A 26,026-nucleotide genomic window follows, 5' to 3' on the forward strand; every position below is an offset into this window, starting at 1 on the left:
CTCTGGTGGTAGAATGGTGTGATCGTTGATCTTTCTGTGAAGTTCATAGAGATAGTGCCCAAGAGAAATCAGTAATTTAGAAATAGATAACTCATTTTAAGAAGGGGTTACACCAAGCTGAGGCTGAAGCCTGCAGTGGTAGAGCATCCATATAAGTTTGTAAAGAAAAAGTAGTCTTGTTTGTGCCCTAATTGAGGAGGACTAACGATTAATAGCAAAACACTAGCTAGCACCATGCACATCTCAGTTCATTGTAGTCAATTCTTTTTTTTTTTTTTGAGATGTATTTATTTGAAAGTCAGAGTTACCCAGAGAGAGAGAGAGAGAGAGAGAGAGAGGGGTCTTCCATTCACTGGTTCACTCCCCAAATGGCCACAATGGCCGGAGCTGTGCCCATCTGAACTCAGGAGCCAGGAGCTTCTTCCGGGTCTCCCATGTGGGTGCAGGGGCCCAAGGACTTGGGCCATCTTGTACTGCTTTCCCAGGCCATTGCAGAGAGCTGGATTGGAAGTGGAGCAACCGGGTCTCGAACCGGCACCTATATTGGATGCCAGTGCTTCAGGCCAGGGTGTTAACCTGCTGCACCACAGTGCCAACCCCCATTGTAGTCAATTCTAACTGAAAAATCGAAGACGAGCAACCTTTCTGCTTGATGGGTGCCAAGACTGTAGTGCTCAGCTCAGCAGCAGAGAAGAGATGAAGTACATGGAACTTTTAAACAAATGGGATCAAGTTTCTGAAGCATTTCTTCTAGTATTGTAGCAGGAGTTGAACCATGGCTGTTATTGGTATAATCCTGAAAACACAATCAAAGCACTGGCTACCAGAGGTGGATGTGATCCATTCAAAGCAAAATGTAATGATTAAGAGCAAAGATTGCGACAGTGTTTTTTGGGGGCTGCATAAGGGTAAAATAATGGGTGTGTAGGGTAAAAGAATGATAACATCTGCTTCTCGTGAGAGTGTTTTGGGAAATCAGTCACAGATGTAGCAGACAAATTCCCAGGAAAGCTTTTTCAGAATCTTTCTCCACCTCAGCAGTGCTTCAGCTCTCGTCAGACAAGGGCAGTGTTGGGAGAGTTTGGACAGAGAATTGTTAGGCGTGTGCCTTGCAGTCCTGATTGGGCTCCTTCTGTCTTCTTTTTGTTTCCTAATCTTACAAAATCTTTAAAGGCCCTCATTTGTTCAGTTAATAGCATAAAAAGACTGCATTTATATGGCTTATTCCCAAGAGCCTCAAGTATTTTTGAGTTAGACTAAATGGTTGGTATTACCAGTTAGAAGTGTCTTGAACCTCATGGGGATTATGTTGAGAAGTTTTAATTCTTTAATTCCATTTTCCTGCAAAACTTCTGAAGTTTCCTTTATTTCTTCCTCGCTCTGTTTTTGTGTGTACAATATTTTCTAAATATATTACATGTAAAGTAAATATGTTTGTATCCATATTTTTTGCTTTAGCATTTGAAGACAAGTGACAGATACCATGGCCTTGAACTACTAAATAGTTCATTCATTTTCCAAGAAAAAAAGTAATCTCTTACAGAACTGTAATAGCATTGTCATTCTGTGGAAATAGAAGTATAGCTCAATAATATGTCTAAATTACATAGCTGCTTCAAAAATTCATTTATAACCCTTCCCCCTCCCCCCTCCCCCCCAAGGACTATGTTCCAGTAGAGATAAACATGCTGCACTTGGCTACTTCTCTTTTGGTTTAGAATAATTCTGAAAGCTTTTTTTTTTAATTTCTTTTTTTTTTGCTTTTAATTCATCTTGAACAGTATTAGCACCTGTAGAACTGGATAGATAACTAAAGACGAAGTCACAATATGGATGTTGGTGAAAGCTTATGGGAACAGAATGAACTTTACTATAGAAAGTGATTTTAATTACTGGTTTTTCTAACTTAGGTACCATTAATCCAGAATTCAACCAAGCCATGCTTTGCACATTCATCTTACTAACATTTGAAATAAAGAAGCAGTATTTATCTGTGCATTGAATTCTATTTAGAGTTTTCCCAGTCCACCCCACTTCACCTTGCATAGTTTGCCAGCATTCATTTTGTTTGCTTCAAATTGAATTTGAGTCGAAGCCCAAAGGGCGTGCATTTTTGTTTATGACTAATGGCTGATCTCTGAAGTTATCAGACATTCCTCACATTCCATATGTCTAATTTCTAGTGCTTGGAGGATTTGGTGCTATGCCAGAAGAAAATAGAGGCTAGAGAGCACAAGGAAATACCACCAAGGAAAGAGTGTCCACATCAGTTATAACAATGCAATCCAATGTTTAAGTAGCAAAGCAAACGCTAGGTATGGAACTGATTTGTAGCACGTTAGTGCCACTCCTTAGTCTGCTCAGGAACAGTCTTTATATTTTCTGATATTTGATTCTCAAAATTCCAATCCTGGAGCTTTTTTTTTTTTTTTTTAAATTTTTAATTTCTTCAGTTTCTTCATTGTACGGAGGGCCAGGATGAGGTGTTTTTCAGTTCTAACCAATAAATGCTTACAAAAGCCCAGTGTCCTGAGTGTGACCTAACGTGTACTTGACTGGGGCCGTGAAAACAGATGTGATAGTTAATGGAATATAATTGATTGGACACACAGCTGAGAACCAGCCATTGTTTTGGTTACTAAGGACTACCTTGGTGTGCAGAGCAAGTCTTGGAGATTTAGGAAGACAGATGATACCAGTAAAAACAGTAAATTGAGATATGATAATAGCATTAAAACAAAAAGCTAGGTGATGTCATAGCCAGCAACTACTGTGGACAGACTCATGTACTAGTCTCCTATGCTGAAGGAAGCAGCAACCTGTAAGTGTTTGTTGTACTCTTCTGGTGTTCACCAGGGTTCAAGAAAGGTGAAATATGGAGGATGTTTCCTCTTCTTAATGGAATCATTCCATTTAAAATAGGTGAACAGATGTTCTGTACAAACTGATTGCACTCAAGACTTACGTCCTAAGTTTAAAAAACCTTAGCCAGTGTTACCAAAAAAGAAATTCAGGGGAACATTTATGAATGCAGGCACACATATTTTACGTGTCTGCAGAGAGTCCTCTTTGAAGTGTTAAGCTTGCTTTCCAGAGTGTGCTTTCACTCCACTGTTGGAGGCTGCAGGTGCATGGAGGTAGACTGACTGATTTACCTTCTCAAAGCTTTCTTTGGAAGCAGCCTTGGTTTAATTATGTGGGAATCTGTCAGGTGTCTCCATGGTCTTCGTATTCTGGAAGGCCTGGACTTAGCAGCACTTAATTGAAGGTTTCTTCTCCACTTTGGACCCCCTGGAAGGTCACCAGGAGTCAGATGCTCAATAACTCTGCTTAGGAGAACTAGTGAGAGACCAGGCCCTGCTAATAGAATCATCAAAGCATCGGGAAATTTGTTCAGATAGATCTAGCAGGCATTCATTGTTCATGTGACCAAACCAACATGGCTCGTTTATTCTAGGTAAGATTGACAGAATGGAGATCTGAAACAGTACCAGCTTCATGTTGTGAACATCCTGAAATTCATTTTTTTAAAAAGATTTATTTATTTGAAAGAGTTAACAAAGAGAGAGAGGTGTCTTCAATCAACTGGTTCACTCCCCAAATGGCCATAACAGCTGGAACTGAGTTGATCTGGATCCAGAGGCTTCTTCCAAGTGTCTCACATGGGTGCAGTGGTCCAAGTCCTTGAGCCACCCTCTGCAGCTTTCCCAGGTGCATTAACATGGAGCTGGATTGGAAGTGGAACAGCTGGTGTTTGAACCTGCACCCACATAGGATGCTGGTGCTGGAGGCAGGGGCTTTAACCTGCCTGATACTCATTTTGAAATCTGTTTGCTTTGCCTGTAAGTGTCTCAGTAGCTGTGGAGTATGAAACAAGATGGAAGTGAGGCCCAGATATTTCTCTACTAGTCACCCGGGCTTAGTTGTAAGGACTCTGCATTGACAGCAGCCGCACGCAGCCAGGACTCAGCACGACGGGGCTGCATACTCTGTTCAGAAGCAGCAGGCTCAGGGTGCACACTGGAAACTGCCCCCAGGCAGGGCTCTTATGCCATCACTTTACTGCCAGCCTGTGTGCTGTGTGAAGCTGCGTGGCAGGCAGTGCTTTTGAGGTTAACTGACCAAAATACCTACCGGTGTCTACCCTAGGACTTATTTAAGGATTCAGTACAATACATTGTGCTGGAAAAGCTAATATATAAACTATGATCTAAACTTAGAAAAAAATGAAGTAGTATGAAGAGCCTCCTTACTTATATTGTTCAGAGAAAAAAAATTCACAGTGACCCAATATATTTATGTTGAAAGAACCACCACTTACTTACTTTTATTTATTTATTTTTTAAAGATTTATTTATTTATTTGAAAGTCAGACATAAACACAGAGAGAGAGGGCTTCCATCTGCTGGTTCACTCCCCAAGTGGCCATAATGGCTGGAGCTGCGCCAATCCAAAGCAAGGAGCCAGGAGCTTTTTCCTTGTCTCCCATGTGGGTGCAGGGGCCCAAGGACTTGGGCCATCTTGTACTGCTTTCCCAGGCCATAGCAGAGAGCTGGATTGGAAGTGGAGCAGCCAGATCTTGAACCGGCACCCATATGGGATGCTGGCACTGCAGCCAGTGGCCTTACCCACCACGCCACAGCGCCAGCCCCATCACTTACTTTCTAGGCTGTCCTTAGAGAAAGGTCTAGAAGGTCACACACTGCATTGGTGGTAGTGGATACTTTTGAGGGCAGGAAGGTGGGAACTGGAATGAGGATTAGTGGCCAAAGGGAATGTGATCACTGTCTGTGATACTTTAACATTACATACTTAATGTCGGGAGGATGCATTCATACACTTTTTAACTAAAATTGTATATTAAAAGATTTTGAAAGCTATTTTCAGAAGATTGTTAGCTTCTGTGTGGAGTCCACTCCCTCGGCTGTGACTTGGGTGTCTGGGCTGAGGAGGGTGGCATTTTCCTAGATGAGGTGGTTTGGGGGAAAACCTGGATTAAGAAAAGTGTTTCTGCAGGGGGAACTCCAGAGCTGTGTTTTATGGGTAAGATTTGGTGTGGCTGTTAATCACCCCATGTAAGTGTCTGGTAGATGCTGTCTCTAAGAGGTGTGTGTCCATGGAGACATCCGGCTGGAAATTGCTCACTCATCGCCTCTGTAAGAGGCATCTGCTGAGCACCATGCACCATGTTACATGCTTGGCATACAGAGAAGAAGAGCCAGTGGGAGCTCAGAGAACTGAACAGACAAGGACAACTAAGATACAAGCTCAGTGAAATACTTGTGAGATACTTGAATGGGAAAATCTTTCCAAAACCGAAACTCATAAAATGTCAGTAAGTGGTGACAGCCTAGAGAACAGGATGGCTTCTCCAATAAGATGGTGTTTAAGTTCATTTTAAAGGAAGCTAATCATAAAGGACAAATGTAAGGGTGGAACTGAGAAGGGGCCAAGGTGGTGGAAACTGGAGGGACAGAGATGACATTCCAGGTAGAGGGAACTGCCTGTAGAAAAGCCTGTGTCTGCTCCCTTTGTATCAGGCTGACTAGTTTTTCCTTGACCTCTTTCAGTCTCATTTTGTAAAGATTTTTGAAAAGTTGGTGCCATAGGCACCTGCAGTACAGATGTCCTGCCTCTGAGCTGTGAAATACAGTCAAGTCTCTGTATCCACAGTTTCTACATTCATGAATTCAACCAACTGTAAATCAAAAAATATTTGAGGGTCAAGCATTGGGTGAAATGGTTAAGACTTAGCTGCTTGGGGGCCGGCGCCGTGGCTCACTTGGTTAATCCTCCGCCTGCGGTGCCGGCATCCCATATGGACACCGGTTCTAGTCCTGGTTGCTCCTCTTCCAGTCCAGCTCTCTGCTGTGGCCCGGGAGTGCAGCGGAGGATGGCCCAAGTGCTTGGGCCCTGCACCCACATGGGAGACCAGGAAGAAACACCTGGCTCCTGGCTTCAGATCAGCACAGCGCTGCCGTAGGGCCATTTGGGGGGTGAATCAACAGAAGGAAGACCTTTCTCTCTGCCTCTCTCTCTCACTGTCTATAACTCTACCTGTCAAATAAATAAAAAAAATTAAAAAAAAAAAGACTTAGCTGCTTGGGATACCTGCATCCCATATCAAAGTACCTGGCTTCTCATCTCAGCTCCAGTCCTAATTCCAGCTTCCTGCTAATGTATACTCTGGGAAGTGATGCTTCACATCTTTATGTCCTTGCTACCCACATGAGTTCCGGAATGCTGGCCTTGGCACCGCAGCGGCTGTGAACCTTTGGGGAGTGAAACAGTAGGTGGGAAATCTCTCTGTGTCTCTCAAATTAAAAAAATGAAAATAATTTAAAAAAAAACGTTAAAAATTCTGTACTGAAATTAATTATGATTATCATTCCCTAGACATACAGTGTAACAACTATTTATGTAGCATTTCTGTTGTATGATCTATTAGGAGTAGTTCAGAGATGATTTCAAGTGTGCAGGAGAATGTATATTGGTTATATGCAAGTATTAAGCCAGTTTCTGTAAGGGAGTGGAGCACCCATGGATTTTGGTACCTGTGGTAGGTCCTAGAACCCATCCCCTGTGGATTCCAAAGATTAATGGTAGTGTAGTATTTCCATCCCTGACCGTCTTGTTTTGTGGTTCCTTGGTGGTACCTGAGGGTGTCTTGTTTTGTCCTACCAGGTTTTTCTTTCCATTGTGGTGTCTAAAGAACACTGTGCCAGTGACTTTTGCCAATCACATCATGAAACCTGACCCTTCTGCCAACCTTTTAAAGGCTCATTATTTTCTTTCCCCTTTCCCAAGACCTAGGCTGGGAGGCATGTGTTTGTAGCAGCAGCATTCATAAGAGTAGGTACAATTCCAATGTCTGTAAGCTGGCAGATGAACAGGGTATGGTGCATTTGTGCAGTGGAGTACTGTTCATCAGTAAAGAAGCATGAATTCTTGATAAGTCTGCAACATGGTATGCCTTAAACGTTGTGCTGAATGCCCGAAGCCACGCACAAGAAGCCATAAATTGTGTGATTCCATTTATATAAAATTCTAGAAAAGGCAAATCTGTACCAGCAGAAAACACATTAGTGGTTGTCTGGAGCTGGGGATAGGATGGGGAATAACTGCAAATGGATGCAAGGCATTTGTGGGGAGCTGTGGCTGGGCCAAACTTAGACTGTGTGGTGTTTTAACTGTGTAAATTTACTCAAAACAACTAAGTTGTACACTTGTGATGGGAAGATTTTATGATTTATAAATTAAATGTCAGTAATTTAGTTTTGGGCTTAGTAAATTTGGCCATGGCTGATAATTGCCCAGAGCCAGAAGCTGTTGTGTGGTCAGGGTGATCAAGAGAACACAGGTGTCACTGTGGACTTTATGGGAAGGAGATTGTAGTCTGTGCCTGCTGGGGGCGGGCGGGGTGTGTCTTTTTTATTTAATATTTGTTTATTTATTTGAAAGAATACAGAGAGAAGGAAAGAGAGAGAGAAAGAGCTATCTTCCATCTGCTGGTCCACTTCCCAAATGGCCTGAATAGCTGGGGCTGGGCCACCTTCCACTGCTTTTCCAGGTGCATTAGCAGGGAGGTATCGGATTGGAAGCGGAGCAGCCAGGACATGAACCGGTGCCCATACAGGATGCTAGTACTGCAGGCGGAGGCTTAATCTGCTATGCCACAGCGCCAGCCCCTTGCTGAGGTTCTTTATTGATAAAGATTATTTTCCCTTTTAACAAATACGGAACCTCTGGGTCTGTAAGGTATGAAGATGATTGAGTTGCTTTAGTTCATATATTCCAATGAATAACTTATTATGAGGATTACTTTTGTGTTCAATTGAACTCCCACCTGTTTCCACTCTCCTAAACACTGCCTCACTGGTGTGAATATAATGCTGTCCTCATGGTACCTCAACGAGCCATACCACTCAATGTCGGTTTGTTTCCATAGTAGACACTGAGATGCTACCGTGGAAGCCTGTGGTGCCGTGAGATGATGGTTCCCCACTGACTGTGGCTTGGATGTAGTTTTGAGTGTGCACCCCAAAGGTTCACATGTTGCTGATGTTGAGGTGTGGCCTGAAGCAAGGTGATCAGCTCATGGGGTCGTCACCCTTAGGAGAGATGAACGCTGGTCTTTCAGAGTGAGCAAGTCCTCGGGAGAGCAAGTTGTTATAAAGTGAGGCCGCCCCTCACATGTGGTGCCTGCATGCAGCTTGGTTCCCTTTCTACTTCTTCATTTGATGGGACCCAGCCAGGTAACCTGTACCAGGATGGTGGTGCCATCGTTTGCACCCTCCAGCCGCCAGAATCGTGAGCCAACTACCCAGCCTCAGGTATTGTTACCGTGACAGAAAACAGGCTGAGGCACCACCTAGAGAGCAGTTACTGGTTATATGTAGAGGGAACTACTGGACGAATAGAATCAGGAAAGAGGCATTCAGTAGCTATTTGATGACCTGAATGAGTGGAATGTTTTGTTGGTAGTGTTAGTGTTGGTTCCTGTTGGCAGGAATGGAAAAACTAGACTGAAGTGGGGTAGTTTTCTTTGCAGGCTGGGTCATCTCCTGTCGTCCCACGGAAGGTGGGCACATTCCTTGAGCAGGTGCTGTGGCGCAGCAGCTTGGGGTGCCTGTGTCCTGTATTGGAGTGCCTGTCTTTGAGACCCTCCTCTACCTCTGATCCAACTTTCTGCTCACGTGCACCCTGGGAAGCAGCTGGTGATGGCTCAAGTGCCCTGTGTTCTTCTCATCCATGTAGGAGACTCGTATGGGGCCCAACTCTGGTTATTGTGAGTATTTGGGAAGTAAACCAGTTGATGAGAGATGTCTTTTTCTGGTACTCTGTCTTTTAAATAAATAAAAATAAACATTTAAAAAAAAAAAAAAACTGTGGGGACTGGTGCTGTGGCGTAGAGGGTGAAGCCATTGCCTGCAGTGCCTGCATCCCATACGGGTGCCGGTTGGAGTCCCAGCTGCTCCACTTCTAATCCAGCTCTCTGCTATGGCCTGGGAAAGCAGTGGAAGATGGCCCAAGGCCTTGGACCCCTGCACCTGAGTTGGAGACCCGGAAGAAGCTCCTAGCTCCTGGCTTTGGATCGGCGCAGCTCCAACTGTTGAGCCATTTGGGGAGTGAACCAGTGGATGGAAGACCTCTTTCTCTCTCTCTGTGTCTCCCTCTCTCTGTCTCTTTCTCTCTCTATAACTCTGCCTTGCAAATAAATAATCATAAAAAAAAAAAAAAGCTGTGAACCTTTAAAAAAGGTGGATACATTGCAAAGCCTAGTCTAGCACATTTATCTTATCCATGATCTGATCTCCCTCTGGAAGTCTCCATGCATGTACCTGCATGTCCCTCTGGCATGTCACATACAACACAGGTGAAATTTAATTAATTTTGTCACAGATGCTTTCGCTGCCCCAGGCTGACATCGCTGTACTTCTTGGAAACCCAGTTGTGTCGTGGACTCTGTGCTGCCTCATCCTTGCTTGCTGACAGCACCCCCAGCTTCTGCTTTCAAATCCAGTGGCTGTGAACTCTGGACTTTTACTAGAAGCCTTTTCTCCTCATGGCCCAGTCTCCAGGCAGCCTGCTCACCATAAGCACACACACACACACACGTACGCATGCATATACACGCACATGCACGCGTGCACACCCAGGGATCACCTCCTTGCTTCACGTTGTGGCGGCCCTGCTGCAGCCTCCCTGCAGTGGAGCAGCCCCGCCTCTGGAACAGGTGTCACTGCAGGAGGGCCTCAGAATCACATGGCGAACTTGTTACAGCGAACTGTGGGGCCAACCCACTGACTGGATGACTTAGTAGTTCTGGGGGAGCTACTGGCTAGTTTGCATTTTTTTGAAGATTTATTTTGTTTATTTGAAAGGCAGAGTTAGAGACAGAGAGACCTTCCATTCACTAACTCACTCCCCAAATTACCACAATGGCCAGGGCTGTGCCAGGCCAAAGCCAGGAGCCAGGAACAACTTCAGGGTCTCCCAGATGGGTGCAGGGCCCAAGCACAGGGCCATCTTTGCTGCTTTCCCAGGTGCATTAGCAGGGAGCTGGATTGGAAATGGAGCAGCTGGAACTCCAACTGGCACCCATATGGGACGCTATTGCTGCAGGCCATGGTTTAACTTGCTGCACCACAGCCCAGCATGCTGGCTGACACTAGTTTTCTTAGAGGTTACCAGGTAGTGCTGAAGCTGATGGTTTGAGAAACACTGCTGTGGTCTAGGGAGCCCATGAGTGTTGGAATCACTTCCTAAATTAATTACAATTTGTCACAGTTACACCATTCCCTGTCCTAAGTTTTCCACTGGCCCAGGACCATTTCCCAGTGGGGACATGGTGGAACAGGAATAGCACATTTGATAACTTCAGCTTTAAGTAACCTTACTCCCCCGAAGTTTACTTTTTTTTTTTTTTTTTTTTTTTTTTTTTTTTTTTTTTGACAGGCAGAGTGGACAGTGAGAGAGAGAGAGACAGAGAGAAAGGTCTTCCTTTACCATTGGTTCACACCCCAATGGCCGCCGCGGCCAGTGCACCGCGCTGATCCAAAGCCAAGAGCCAGGTGCTTCTCCTGGTCTCCCATGTGGGTGCAGGCCCCAAGGGCTTGGGCCATCCTCAACTGCCCTCCCAGGCCACAGCAGAGAGCTGGACTGGAAGAGGGGCAACTGGGACAGAATCCGGCACCCCGACCGGGACTAGAACCCGGTGTGCCGGTGCCGCAGGCGGAGGATTAGCCTAGTGAGCCGCGGCGCCGGCTGTATATAGATTCTTAAAAACTGAGGAAAGCCTTCATATGCTCATTGAAAGATTTCTTTTTTAAAAAATTATTTATTTGAAAGGCAGAAAGAGAGGGAGGGAGAGGGAAGGAGATCTCTTCCATCCACTGGTTCACTCTCCTAATGGCCACAATGCCGGGGTCTGGGCCAGGCTGAAACCAAGATCCGGGAGCTTCATCTGAGTGCTTGGGCCATGCTCTGCTGCTTTCCAAGTCCCTTAGCAGGAAGCTGGACAGGAAGTGGAGCAGCCTGGACTCAGCACTGCAGGCTGCAGTTTAACCCGTTGCGTCACAGCGCCAGCCCCTCATTGAAAGGTTTCTCACGTGTACTAATTAAAGTAACAGAAAATCCACATAGTATGAGGTTGTTTGTAATTTAAAAAAAAATACATATAAATTTATAGGTAGACTGAAAAAAATTACCAGAATACTACATGCTGCATGTCAGTTCTTTATCTCACGGGAGCGTGTTCTCCAAGGTTGATACCCAAGCTACTTCCAGACTGTGAGGAAGTTGATGGGGTTTGAGTAGTTGAACTACAGGTTGAGAGATGAGGCAGCCTTCATAGATTTTGGTTTATTTGTTTAGATAATAATCCTTTAAGTCCTTTTTCTCTCTCAAACATTCCTTCCGCCTTTGCTGTCATAGCTACGTAAATTCTCAAACTATTTTTCAACACCAAATAGTTCAACAAGCAAACATTTCTTGGCACTTAAGAGAAAAGAGGTTCAGGTTTAAATGTTAACATGACTGTTTTCATCTGTTGAGTAAAAATACCTTTTTAAAAATTTTTTGAATTATTGAAACACCCAAGATAAGTTGTTACATATTTGTAAGAATCTGTTTCCTTAAACTATTTATTATTATGCATAATGTAATTATAACATAAAAATAAATTAGAGGGGCAAACTTTTTGATATATTGTTGAAAGGCTTTTTCCTATGTGGTCCCATTTTTAGGTATTTATCAGTTATCATTCTCAAGTCAGCTTTCATATTCTTATTTGAAATAAATGTTTTTAGCATTACATTTTTGTAAGTTGAGAATTGTTAAAAGTATCTTACAGTCCTCCTGTGATATAGTTGTTTTTTATTTTGGCTTCCTTTCTAATCTTCACCTATTGGATCCACATTAGTAGAGTCTGAGGTAGATGTGGTGCTCATGAGACAGATGAGGACAGGATCTCTGCCTCTCAGTAGCACAGGCTGAGAGGAAGATGGTGTAGGTGGTCATGTGCTGTGTGGAGAAGTGAACTTTTGGGGGGGGGGGTCATGGGACAATATGAAAGAATAGCATTCCTGTTTGAATCAACATTTTAATTTTTTTTTTTTTTTTTTTTGGACAGGCAGAGTTAGAGAGACAGAGAGAAAGGTCTTCCTTCCATTGGTTCACCCCCAAAATGGCCGCTGCAGCCAGCGCAACTAGGACAGAATCTAGCGCCCCAACCAGGATGAGAACCCGGGGTGCTGGCGCCACAGGCAGAAGATTAGCCAAATGAGCCGCAGTGCCAGCCATTTTAATGTTTTTTAATACTGCCAAATTGTTTATTAAAGGGATTATATCAAGTTACAAAGTCACCAGCAATCAATGATAGTGACTGATCCCCCATACCCTCACCAGAACCAAGTTTCATCACTAAGAGCAAACAAAAACAAAAACTTGATACCCCGTTAGTCTTTTTTTTTTAACTTTTATTTAATACACATAAATTTCCAAAGTACAACTTTTGGATTATAGCGGCTTTTGCCACCCCATAACCTCCCTCCCACCTGCAACCATCCCATCTCCCACTTCCTCTCCCATCCCATTCACATCAAGATTCATTTTCAATTATCTTTCTATACAGAAGATAAATTTAGTATATACTAAGTAAAGATTTCAACAGTTTGCACCTACACAGAAACACAAAGTATAAAGTACTGTTTGCGTACTAGTTATACCGTTAATTCACATTGTACAACACATTAAGGACAGAGATCCTACATGGGGAATAAGTGCACAGTGACTCCTGATGTTGATTTTTGATGTCAGCAATCACGCAAGGCTCTTGTCATGAGCTGCCAAGGCTATGGAAGCCTCTTGAGTACGTCAACTTCGATCTTATTTATTTATTTATTTTGACAGGCAGAGTTAGAGAGAGAGTGACAGAGAGAAAGGTCTTCCTTCCATCGGTTCACCCCCAAAATGCCCGCTAAGGTCGGTGGAAGCCAGGAGCCAGGTGCTTCCTACTGGTCTCCCATGCGGGTGCAGGGCCCAAGCACTTGGGCCATCCTCCACTGCCTTCCTGGGCCACAGCAGAGAGCTGGACTGGAAGAGGAGCAACTAGGACAGAATCTGGCACCCTGACCGGGACTAGAACCTGTGTGCTGGTGCCATAGGGGGAGGATTAGCCAAATGAGCCATGGCGCTGGCCAACTCCGATCTTATTTAGACAAGGCCATAGTCAAAGTGGAAGTTCTCTCCTCCCTTCAGAGAAAGGTACCTCCTTCTTTAATGGCCTGTTCTTTCCGCTGGGATCTCACTCACAGAGATCTTTCTTTTAGTTGTGTCCCGTCCTCGTCCCCCCCCCCCCCCAGTATTTTGGCTTTCCATACCTAAAATATTCTCATGGGCCTCTTAGCTGGTCTGAATGCCTTAAGGGCTTATTCTGAGGCTAGAATGCTGTTTAGGACATCTGCCATTCTATGAGTCTGCTGTGTATCCTGCTTCCCATGTTGGATCGTTCCCTCCTTTTTAATTCTTATCTGTTAGTATTGGCAGGCACTAGTCTTGTTTATGTGATCCCTTTGACTCTTTATTTTTTAAAGTTTTTTAAATTTATTTATTTGTTGACAGGCAGAGTGGACGGTGAGAGAGACAGACAGAGAGAAAGGTCTTCCTTTTCCGTTTGTTCACCCCACAGTGGCCACTGCAGCCGGCACACTGCGCTGATCTGAAGCCAGGAGCCAGGTCACAAGTGGTTAGGGTGGACTAACTGCAAAGGGAAAGAAAGAATTTCAACTGAGAAGCAGCTTCTTATTTTGATTGAGATGGTAGCATATTTAAAATGTATATATTTGGGGACCAGTGTTATGGTTCAGTGGGTTAAGGGGCTGCCTGCTATGCTGGTATCCCATGCTGGAACACTCTGGCTCAAGTCCTGGCTGCTCTGTTTCCAATATATCTCCCTGATAATGGCTTTGATTGCCTGTGCCTCTGGGGTCTTTTCCAAGAACACTTTGCCTATGCCAATGTCTTGCACGGTTTTCCAATGTCTTCTAATAATTTGATGGTATTGGGTCACAGATTTAATGAGTGGATTTTTGTGTAAGGTGTAAGTAGGGGTCTTGCTTCATATTTCTGCATGCAGAGATGTAGTTTTCCCAGTTCCATTTGTTGAAGAGACTGTCCTTGCTCCAGGGATTGATTTTAGTTCCTTTGCCAAAGATAAGTTGGTTGTAGATGCGTGGGTTTATGTCTGGAGTTTTTCTTTTTTTCTTTCTTTTCTTTTTTTTAACAGGCAGAGTGAACAGTGAGAGAGAGACAGAGAGAAAGGTCTTCCTTTTTTTCCGTTGGTTCACCCTCCAATGGCCGCTGTGGCCCCCCTTTGACTCTTAATCCTATCATTATGGTCAATTATGAAGTGAAACTGATCACTTTGACTAGTGAGATGGCATTGGTACATTCCACCTTGATGGGATTAAATTGGAATCCCTTGTCACGTTTCTAACTCCACCCTTAGGGGTAAGTTCTATTGAGTCTGAGCCCAACTGTACATCTCCTCCCTCTCCTATTCCCACTCTTATATTTAACAGGGATCACTTTTCAGTTACATTTAAACACCTAAGAATAATTGTGTGTTAATTAAAGAGTTCAACCAATGATACCCCATTAGTCTTTTTTTTTATTTAGTAAATATAAATTTTCAAAGTACAGTTAATGGATTACAATGGCTTTCCTCCCCCATAATTTCCCTCCCACTCACACCCCTCCTGTCTCCCGCTCCCTCTCCCATTCCATTCACATCAAGATTCATTTTCAATTATCTTTATATACAGAAGATCAATTCAGTATATATTAAGTAAAGATTTCATCAGTTTGCACCCACACAGAAACACAAAGTGTAAAATACTGTTTCAGTACTAGTTATAGCATTACTTCACATTGAACAACACACTAAGGACAGATCCCACATGAGAACTAAGTACACAGTGACAATTTGACACTCTTGTTTATGGCGTAAGTAATCTCCCTAGGCTCTAGTCATGAGTTGCCTAGGCTATGGAAGCCTTTTGAGTTCGCCGACTTCGATCTTATTCTGACAGGGTCATAGTCAAAGTGGAAGTTCTCTCCTCCCTTCAGAGAAAGGTACCTGCTTCTTTGATGGCCCCATTCTTTCCACTGGGATCTCACTCGCAGAGATCTTCCATTTAGATCTTCCTTTTTTTTTTCCCCCAGAGTGTCTTGGCTTTCCATGCCTAAAATACCCTCATGGGCTCTTCAGCCATATCCGAATGCCTTAAGGGTTGATTCGGAGTCCAGAGTGCTATTTAGGACATCTGCCATTCTATGAGTCTACTGTGTATCCCGCTTCCCATGATGGATCATTCTCTCCCTTTTTGATTCTATCAGCTAGTATTAGCAGACACTAGACTTGTTTGTGTGATCCCTTTGACTCTTAGACCTATCTGTGTGATCAATTGTGAACCGAAGTTGATCACTTGGACTAGTGAGCTGGCATTGGTACATGCCACCTTGATGGGATTGTATTGGAATCCCCTGGCATGATTCTAACTCCACCATTTGGGGCAAGTCTGATTGAGCATGTCCCAAATTGTACATCTCCTCCCTCTCTTATTCTCACTCTTATATTTAACAGGGATCACTTTTCAGTTACATTTAAACACCTAAGAATAACTGTGTGTTAATCACAGAGTTCAACCAATAGTACTAGAACAAAACAAAGAGAAAATACTAAAATGGATAAAGGGGAGGATGGCCCAAGTACTTGGGCCCTGCACCCCATGGGATATCAGGATAAGTACCTGGCTCCTGCCATCGGATCAGTGTGGTGCGCCAGCCGCGGTGGCCATTGGAGGGTGAACCAACGGCAAAGGAAGACCTTTCTCTCTCTCTCTCTCTCTCTCTCTCTCTCTCTCTCTCTCTCTCTCTCTCTCCACTCTGCCTGTCAATAAATAAATAAATAAATAAATAAATAAATAAAAATGGAAAGAACGTGTGGGGCCGGCACCGCGGCTCACTAGGCTAATCCTCCGCCTTGCGGCGCCGGCACACCAGGTTCTAGTCCCGGTCAGGGCGCTGGATTCTGTCCCGGTTGCCCCTCTTCCAGGCCAGCTCTGAGAGAGAGCATCCTCTCTCTCCCCAGTGCTAAATAGTGACACCAACTTTCTGTCCCTCCCCATTAGTCTTAACATTAAGCCTCAGTATTGTTTTATTTGGTGATTGTTTTTATTACTAGTGATGTTGAACATGTCCCCTTGTTTTTATTATTTTGTTTCCTCTTGTGAAAACTTGGGAGTTTTGGCATTGTTGTATACTGGTTACTATTTTTTTAAAAGCTTTTTATGAAGGTGTAATTTACATGGTGCAGATGAAGCATTCTGAAGTGAACAATTGAGTGGTGTTAACAGTGGTTACTGTGTTGGCAGCTGCCACCTGTAGTCAGTGTCAAGACATTTCCGTCACTGCACAGCAGCACGAGGTCATGTGTCTCTCTTCACCCCTAACCCTAACTGCTGCCAACCATCAGTCTGCCTTGCTTTTATGGATTTATGGACTGCTTACTTCATATGCTGGAATCATGCAATACGTGGCCTTTTGGGTGTGACTTCCTTGACTTGGCATAATATGTTGAAGGCCCATCTGCATCGTACCACATACAAGGACCCTCTTCCTTTTTATGGCTGACTAGTGTTCCATTGCGTGATTATGCCACAGTTTGTTTATTCATTTTTCTACTGCCAGACATTTGTGTTGTTTCTTTACTTTTTGGCTGTAGTCAGTAATGCTGTCGTAGATGTGCATGTGCATGAGCATGTATTTTTTTCAGTTGTAGGAACAGACCTAGGAGTGGTATTGCTGGCTAATGTGGTAGTCCTGTGTTTAACTTTTGGAGGAACTGCTACGCCATTTTCCAGACAACCGTTTTACACTTTACCATGTCCAGGGTCCCCTTTCTCCAAAGCCTGTCAGTTCTTGTTATTCCCTCCCTCCTCCCTCTTCTCTTCTCACTCTTTCCTTGTTTCCTCTTCTTTCGCTTCCCCTTTGGCCTCCTGTTCTACCTTCTCTCCTCCCTTTCCCCTTCTCTTTCTTTGGCAGAGTGACAGAGAGAGACAGAGACAGACAGACACATAGCTGGTTTACTTCCCAAATGGCTGCAATAGCCAGGATGGGCCAGAGCTGGGCCTGGCTGAAGCCAGGAGCCTGGAACTCCATTCGGGCCTCCTACACTGGGGGCAGAGACCCAAGTACTTGGGCCATTGTCCCCTGCCTTTCCAAGTGCATTAGCAGGGAGCTGAATCAGAAGTCAAGCAACTGAGGCCGGCACGGCCATAGCTCAATAGGCTAATCCTCTGCCTGCTGCGCCAGCGCACTGGATTCTAGTCCTGGTCGGGGTGCCGGATTTTGTCCTGGTTGCTCCTTTTCCAGTCCAGCTCTCTGCTGTGGCCCGGGAAGGCAGTGGAGGATGGCCCCAGTGCTTGGGCCCTGCACCCTCATGGGAGACCAGGAGAAGCACCTGGCTCCTGGCCATTGAGGGGTGAACCAACGGAAAAAAGGAAGACCTTTCTCTCTGTCTCTCTCTCTCACTGTCTACTCTGCCTGTCAAAAAAAAAAAAAAAAAAAAAAAAAGTCAAGCAACTGGAACTTGAACTGGCACTCGAGTATGAGATGCCTGTGTCATAAGCAGCAGCTCCACCTGCCACATCACAACACCTACCCCTTTTCTTCTTGTTTTTAATAATGGCAATCATAATGGGTGTGAGCTGGTACCTCATTGTGGTTTTGATTTTGATTTTCATTTCCTTAATGCCTGATGGTGTTGAGTGCTTGTATATAAGTGAGAAAATGAGGGGAAAATAGTACCTTGCTTTTGCTGATCATATCTTAAAATTGGTTAAATGTCTTTTAAGGAAAAAAATGTTTATTTAAAATTAAATAACGAGGAGTGGAAGATTTGATGCAGCAGGTTAGGCCATATAGGAGTGCTTGGGTCAAGTCCCAGCGACTCCACACTTCTGATCCAGCTTCTTGCTCATGTGCCTGGAAGGAGACCTAGATGGAATGCCTGGCTCCTTCCTAGGTTTGGCCTGAGCCAGCTCCTTGCTGCTGTGACCGTTTGGCAGGTGAACCAATGGACAGAAGATGCCTCTCAATGTGTCTCCTCTCTCTGTGTCACTCTTTCAGATAAATAGATATTTCTTCTTAAAAATTAAACAAGGAGATCTTTAAATTGGAGGGATTACTAAGCTATTAAGTCTCTTAAGATTTTTCATAGTTGTCATAACAGAGATAATTCTTAAGCACAATCTTTCGTCTTAATTGAGCTTGTTTTCCATTTCTCCATCACGTGGTTGAATTAGGGCTGTAATTTGTGCCCTTTGGAACGCCTTTCTCCAGGTATGGTCCAGGGCCCAGCAGCATCAGCATCACCTGAAAACTTGTCAGAGAGATGTGTTCTCGGGCCTCAGCCCAGATATCCTGGGGCTGCACCCTGAAATTTGCACTTTAGTAAGCCCTTCACACTGAAGTGTGCGCCTGGGGTAGAGAGCACTTGTGTAAGCCCACACTCTCTGGTTGGTTCCATGTTGAAGAGCCCTCGTGGGAGAGCCTCGGCTCACTGGTTCCAGTTGTTCTACCTTGAATAGTCAGTGTGAGCGCTTAAGTTGGAATCATTTTATAACTCCTTGTTTAACAAGTGCAGGCAGGAATTTTATATCTTGATTTAGAATTACTATTTGACTAGTTTACAAATCATGTAGAAAAGAGATATTTTTAAAAAACATTTTTGATCTTTTATCAAATATTTAAAGGTCTTAAGAGTTGTATTCCCTTGATACATTTTTCCTTTTATTTGTGATTGGACCTTCTTTTACAAATTTTTTTTTTTTTTTAAAGATACTTCTTATTTGAATGGCTGAGAAGGACCGCTTTCATCCACTGGTTCACTCCCCAAGTGCCCATAATTACCAGGCTGGGCCAAGGGGAAGCCAGGAGCTGGGAACTCAATCCAGGTCTCCCATGTGGGAACAGCGAACAAACCACTTGATTCATTACCTGCCACCTCCCAGGGTGTGTAGTAGCAGGAAGCTGGACTTAGGAGTGGAGCGAGAACTTGAAGCAAGGTGTTCTGATAGGAGATGCAGGTGTGCCAGTGTTAGTCTGAATGCCCGTCCTGCACATCACTGTTACTTCGTCAGAGCCTTCTGAATGCAGTTCTGTAGCGTGAATGCATAGCAAGCAGAGCATGCGGCCATGACTGCCTGTAATACACGTATTGACCTGCATGTACTTGTTTGATTATGAATAAGTTTGTTTCTCTTGCACTGCTATTCAAGTGGAGATAATACTTGTATCTACTGTGCAGAATTCTATGATGGTTTAACATAAATATATATGATAGAGTGTATTCAGTGAATGTTTTATATTAGTGTGATTATGTAAAAATGGACATTTAAAAAGACATAGGCTATTATGAGCACTGAGGCTTTTACAAATAATACATATGGATCCCAAAGCCTGTAGCCTGAGCAAAGTGCCCTTTCAAAGGTGACCCACTCACAGATGTTGCCTTTCAAGGGTGTGTAGAAGTGGGTGTTAGGTGGAGAAGGGCGGTTCGACAGCCTCTCAGAGTCCTCCAGAGTCACACTGTGTAGGTTAGAATTAGGAAGTGAAGGCCAAAGGAGGAGCCGGAGGTTTGAGGAAAGGCCTTTTTGGGGTGGGGAGGGCTTGAGTTATTTATAGACTGAGAGAGAAAAAACAATTCCTATATCATAGTCATATTTTCCCTTTGCCAGGATAGCAGCATGGGTGGGTGCTTGATTTTGTTTGGTACCTGAGGATGTTATTCTACTTATGATTTTAATTTGGGTGAGAATTTAATCCTAACATTATATTTAAACATATGTATTTAGTGGTTTTACTTATTAATATAGTACAGGTGAAAGATAATTATCCAAATATTGAAAATATTGTTGATTTTTGAAATGGCACTGCAAATAAATATATTAGTATTTTTTTGAAATGGCAGTGTCTGAACTTTTCACTGAACTCATAACTACATATGTAGTTATAGGTGTAATTCTAGCCTTAGAACAATGACAGTTAATTAAATGCTTATTATCCATTGGACAGTTCATGGGCAAAGCTGAATTCTTTCCAGATGTAATCAAGTTAGTATAATTTTTAATAGTAACAGGTGCTCTGAAGCTTTTATAACTTCTAAGAGTAGTACATTCTTATAATATTCATGCTTTAAAAAAAAAAAGATTTATTTTACTTGCAAGAGTTACACAGAGAGAGAAGGAGAGGCAGAGAGAGAGAGGTCGTCCATCTGCTGGTTCATTCCCCAAATGGCCATAACGGCTGGAGCTGCGCTGATCCGAAGCCAGGAGCCAGGAGCTTCTTCTGGGTCTCCCACGTGGCTACAGGGGCCCAAGGACTTAGGCTGTCTTGTACTGCTTTCCTAGGCCATAGCAGAGAACTGGATAGGAAGTGGAGCTGCCAGAACTCAAACCAGCGACCATATGGGATGCCAGCTCTGCAGGTGGCAGCTTTACCCACTATGCCACAGCGCCGGCCCCAGTATTCATACTTAGGCATGTTGATTTGGTACTAGGGTAAAACTTGTTTAGTGTCTCTGGTTTGTCACTTCGGCTCACCTTATTCTTCATTTTTTTAGGAGGCTGTGCTGTATAGACAGCATTGCTAAGAGCCTTAAAGAGAGAGAGCCATAGAGGGCTGACTCTGTGGCTTAGCGGGTAAAGGTGCCTGTGGTGCCGGCATCCCATATGGAATCCCATAGGAAAAAACTCCTGGCTCCTAGCTTCGGATCAGCACAGCTCCAATTGCGGCCAATTGGAGAGTGAGCCAGCAGATTGAAGATCTCTCTCTGCCTCTCCTTTCTCTGTGCATCTCTGACTTTTGAATAAATAAATAAATCTTTAAAAAAAAATTAAAAAAAAAAAAAGAGAGAGAAGGTCTTCAAACAGAATCGTGCACAGGGCAGCATGGCTCTGGAGCTTTATCTGGTCGGCTTCATTGAGGTGGTTGGAGGGACCAGGCCTGCAGACAAGGCCACTCCTTATGTCATGGGGATTAGTGTGGTAGCTGAATCCTTATGGGGTCAATTTGTGATATGAGAAAGTATTTACTTAGATTGAATTCAAGTTGACTCTTTACAGAATAATGCAGCACGCCATATTTGAGCACATGCTTTTGCATGTTTAAGATTCACTTTGCTTATCTGACATATATTGAAGATCATCATTTGTCAGCCATTATACTATTTAATTCTAATTTAAATTTTTCAGTCTCCCCATGCTCCCAACTTGTAAAAAACAGGTTAGAGAGTGGGGGCTTTTCAAGCCAGTAACTTGACGAAGGTTGTACAATAAGTGGCACAACAAGGATTTGAACCCTGATCTCTCTGATGCCAAATTTCAGCTCTGGAACTGCTGACCCTGTGGTTCCCAAACTGTGATGTGCAGCAGAATTCCCTGGAGAGCATATTTTGCTGAACCTCAGAGTTTCTAGTTTTCTAGGTCTGGTCCAAGAATTTGAATTTCTTATGAGTTCCCAGATGTTGCAGTCATGGGTTATACTTTGAGAACTGCTATTCTGTGCGGTGCTGCCTGACATGGCTTCTGCAAAGAGTAAGTGAGAGAATTCGAAAGTCATGCTTGTGGTAATAATCATGTACTCACCATGTGCTAGACACTCGTCCAAGCTGATTCCTTTTTATCCTCACAGTAATCTCAGGAGGTGGTTGAATTGCAGGGAAAGAATGTGTGTGTGTGTGTGTGTGTGTGTGTGTGTGTGTGTTTGTTGGGGGGGGGGGTGTGATCACTATTTAACAGAGGAGGAAATGGAGAGAGGGGTGCCAAGCGCTGGTCTCTCAGCGAGTCAGTGGCAGAGCTGGTTGCTTTCATTACTGCTGCTGTCAGCCTGGCTGGTTTCCAAAGCCCCTGTTTGGAGCCATCTCCACGACGAGACTTCGTGCTATAGGAAGGTTGAGAGCAAAGGAGACCCTTCCTTTCCTTCGGTGTTCTGCATCCTTGGAGGGCCGTTGCAGGCTAGCCCTGGGAATAAAGGATTTCCTTCCTTTTCATGTCATTCTCCCAGCATTCTGAAGGATTGATGGCACACTTTGTTGTTCCGCTGAAGGATGTGATTCTGTCAAGGACCTGAATTTCAGAGGAGCTGTGACATCTTTGGTGTTCATTAGCATGGGTGTAAAGGGGTCCCAGGAGGTGTCCTTTGTAAGAACCCTGCACATGGTGCTGTGCTAAATTAGAAGGTGATGTGGACTGATGGTGGCTACCCTGCCAAAAGGCACGCACTAGTCTGTAGTATCTTGGCCATGGAAAATCTCAAAAGCAAAAATGAAGGAAGCAAAGGAAAAGAAAACAATCTGTAATTAAGTCTAAAACCTGTACTCTGCTCAGGAAACTATGTTTTTTTTCTCCACTTGTTTTGTTTTGCTTTTTAAGATTTATTTATTCACTTGAAAGACGGAGTTACAGAGAGACAGAGGGAGAGAAGAAGAGATCTTCCATCCATTGGTTCACCCCACAAAGCCAGGAGCTGCTTCCAGGTGTCTCATGGAGTATAGGGGGCCCAAGCGCTTGGACCCTCTTCCACTGCTTTCCTAGGCACATTAGCGGGGAGCTGGATTGGAAGTGGAGCAGCCAGGACCCGAAATGGTGCCCATATAGGATACTAGTGCCATAGGCAGCTGTTCTACCTGCCATCACAGTGCCAGTCCCTCTCCATTAGTATTAAAGAGAAAACAGTCCTAGAGAATGTGTCTAAAAAGGTGAGGTCCTATTTGTATATGAGTACTTTGTGTGTTTGGTTCCATTACAAATTCTGAGTAACTCAGTGTACAAGATACTTCTAAAATAAGACGTTAGGCCTTTGCCTCAAGGAGACCCCACAGTCAATGTTCAGTTGCTTTCCTAAAAGGGCATCCAGACTGGAAGTGAGTGCAGCCTGGTGCGTATTCCCGTCTCAGAGGCGCTGGCGGTGTTTCCGTGATGCCAGCCTTGGAATTGCGGGATGGGTTTTCTGGATTTTCCTTTTCCATGGGAGAGCCGTGTTGCCACAGAGCTGGAGCCAGAGCACAGGCCTTGCTGTCAGCTAGGAGTTTCCCCTGATGAAGATGATTATCTTATGTAGAGGTCTGTCTCCCAGTCTTAGGCTGTGAATTCGCAAGAGCGTGTTATGACTTATTCTACTTTTATGAATATTCACATATATCCTGTCCTTGTTTTAAGGTTTCAAATGTAGTGGTGTAAACCCTGGAAACCATCAAGAAATAGAGGAAATAAAACCCGGATACCTAACTTGTGGTTAGGGTGCTGATGTTTGACCTGTGTGGTTTGACGGTGTGTTTCTTCTGGTTTGTTGTAGGTTAACGAAGCCCTTGTCATTTGCTGATTGTGTTGGGGATGAGCTGCCGTGGGGATGGGAAGCGGGGCTTGACCCTCAGATTGGTGTCTACTACATCGATCACATCAACAGTAAGTTTTCTCTCTTGGTGAAAGCAAACAGAGCAGAGAAGTAATCCTCAAAACTCTACAGACATACAAAAGGCTGAGCATTTCACAAAGTGGACTTCCTAATTTTAAAACCCCACTTTCTTGGTGACAGAAAACCCCATTTAGATATCTGAGGCCTATGTGTTCAATTGAATTGCTCTTACGAAGGCAGAGAGGAAAGAGCAGTCTGCCTGTCCACCTGCCCACCTGTCCGTCCTCTTGTGTGCCTAGTGGGGATGAGTTATCTACAGAGTGGGTCGGTGGCCTGTGGAGATCAGGAGCTGCTGGGCAGCCCTTCGGACAGGGTTTCTCCTCTCCTTGTCCTTTCTGTGGAGGGAGTTGGGATTGCCCCTGTATGGCTCTCTGTGGGTTTGGTGGGGTGCAGTAGGGATGGGAACCCTTCAGCAGCCATGGAAGACAGCAGAGTGTGGAAAAGACCTGGACCCTTTTCTTCCTTCTGTTTCCTGAGTTCTCTGTGGTTTGGAGAAAAACCTTTCATTTGAACAGCTTTTTAATCTGTCAAATCCCTTACGTGATAGAGCTCAGACAGAGGATTGCCATAGCCGTGAACAACTGGACACACATGCTAGATAAATCCTGTTCGTGTGTGTGTGTTAACATGAATATTTAGCTCTCTGTCCACTCCCTTAAACATTTACTCAGTGGTAGCCAATATCATTGCTATTTATATTGCTTATTTTATTTAAAAATTTTAATAGATTTTAGAGAATACATTATGAATTTGTCCCCAGTTACCTTATTTTTTTTAAGAACCATTCTTACATTAAAAGTTTTAGGAGGGCTGGCGCTGTGGCTCACTTGATAAATCCTCCGCCTTGTGGTGCTGGCATCCCATATGGGCGCCGGGTTCTAGTCCAGCTCTCTGCTATGGCCGGGAAGGCAGTGGAGAATGGCCTAAGTGCTTGGGCACCTGCACCCGCGTCGGAGACCAGGAAGAAGCACCTGGCTCCTGGTTTTGGATTGGCATAGCTCCAGCCATAGTGGCCATTTGGGGGAGGGGGGGTGAACCAACGGAAGGAAGACCTTTCTCTCTGTCTCTCCCTTTCACTGTCTGTAACTCTACCTGTCAAAAAAAAATCTTAAAAAAATTTTTTAGGAGCTAGCACAGTGAGTTCATCAGCTCTCTGTGACACTGGCATCCCATATTGGAGTGTTGCTTCTAGTCCTGGCTGCTCTGCTTTTGATCCAGCTTCCTGCTAACACACCTGGGAAGGCAGTGGATGATGGTCCAAGTACTTGGGTGCCTGCCATCCATGTAGGAGACCCTGATAGAGTTTTTGGCCCAGTCCTGGCTGTTGGCATCCATTTGGGGAATGAATCAGAGGGTAGGAGACCAATTTCTCTTTCTCACTCCATACCACAATCCCCCCCACCCCCGGTCTCTCTCTGTTGCTCTGCATTTCAAATAAATAAATAAATAAACCTTCAAAAACCTTTGCTTAGCACTCTTAAATTTCTTTAGGGATAATATCACTATGGCAAAAGTGTTTTATTTGGTATTCATTCATTAGTAGTGGCTTGGGGCTGCCCTTGTGTAGGTATGTCATGGTTTTTTGAGAGGCCAACACAGAATATACTAAAAGCAGTGATTTCTTACAGGTAGATGAGATGGAGGGGTTGAAAATAGCAAGCACATTGGGGTTTGAAGTCAATTTTTCAGTGAATACACACAGTTGGTAGTCTGTGTTGTGCACAATTTGGGAACCAGCTTTCATGCATACGTTGGTTCAGTATAAATAAAAATAACAGTTCTTACAACTGTGACCTTAGCCTCTGTTATGTGATTGGAAGAAATGTGACTTTTTTGTAGAGAGATTTTCTCTCCTTGAAAATCTCGAGAATTCATAATTCTGTTTAATTTTGTGTTTTCTAATAGACCTTTTTTTCATGCTGTGTTGTTATATACTAGTTTCACTGCTTCTGAGTGATTATTGTAATCTGTAGAGTAGAGGATTCTAATTTTAATAAAATTAAATTGCTTTTAATTTTAAAGAGTTGTGACCCATCCTTATGTTATTGCAGATAAACCATTCAGTGAGATGTTTGAAATGTATGAGTATTTGGATTTCACTTTTATGCTTAGTCTAGGTGGATAAAAGTATACTCTCTTTCTTTAAAGCAATATTTGGGAAACCAGAAGCCACCTTAGCTATCCTGGTTCTTTAGAAATAAGCTCTCATGGAACCAATATGAGAACCTGCATTCCCTCTGCTCCCTTCCCGCTGCCTATACACTCTCTGCTGTCTCAACACCCTTGTGCCTTCTCTTCTTTCTCAGTGGAAGAGGTGTCCCAGGCCTCATTACCTCTTAATAACTTTTTTATCCCTTCCTTCTCTGCCATTTGGTATCTTTACCAATGAATTCCTGGTTTTTAAAAATCTTTCCCAGCATTTCTAGTCTTAATATATAAGTAATAAAAACTCTCAAAACAAAATTAAATGAAAATTACAAAAAAAAAT

At 43.8% G+C, this 26,026-nt stretch overlaps 1 protein-coding gene across 4 annotated transcripts in view; it reads left to right on the forward strand.

The window, feature by feature from the left end:
* WWC2 (WW and C2 domain containing 2) overlaps positions 1–26,026 on the forward strand; it is a 262,176-nt gene that overhangs the window by 88,103 nt on the left and 148,047 nt on the right. For 3 of the 4 annotated variants that reach the window (XM_008250200.5, XM_089325520.1, XM_070068324.2), the window contains exon 2: positions 23,419–23,528. The exons of the other annotated variant lie outside the window; for it this stretch is intronic. In XM_008250200.5, the coding sequence (XP_008248422.2) occupies positions 23,419–23,528 (110 nt within the window). The remainder of the gene's footprint in view (positions 1–23,418; positions 23,529–26,026) is intronic. 4 annotated transcript variants of the gene reach the window in all.

Source organism: Oryctolagus cuniculus, chromosome 2 (genome assembly GCF_051225735.1).
Source record: "Oryctolagus cuniculus isolate XC-2025 breed Fujian yellow rabbit chromosome 2, ASM5122573v1, whole genome shotgun sequence".
NCBI lineage: Eukaryota > Metazoa > Chordata > Mammalia > Lagomorpha > Leporidae > Oryctolagus > Oryctolagus cuniculus.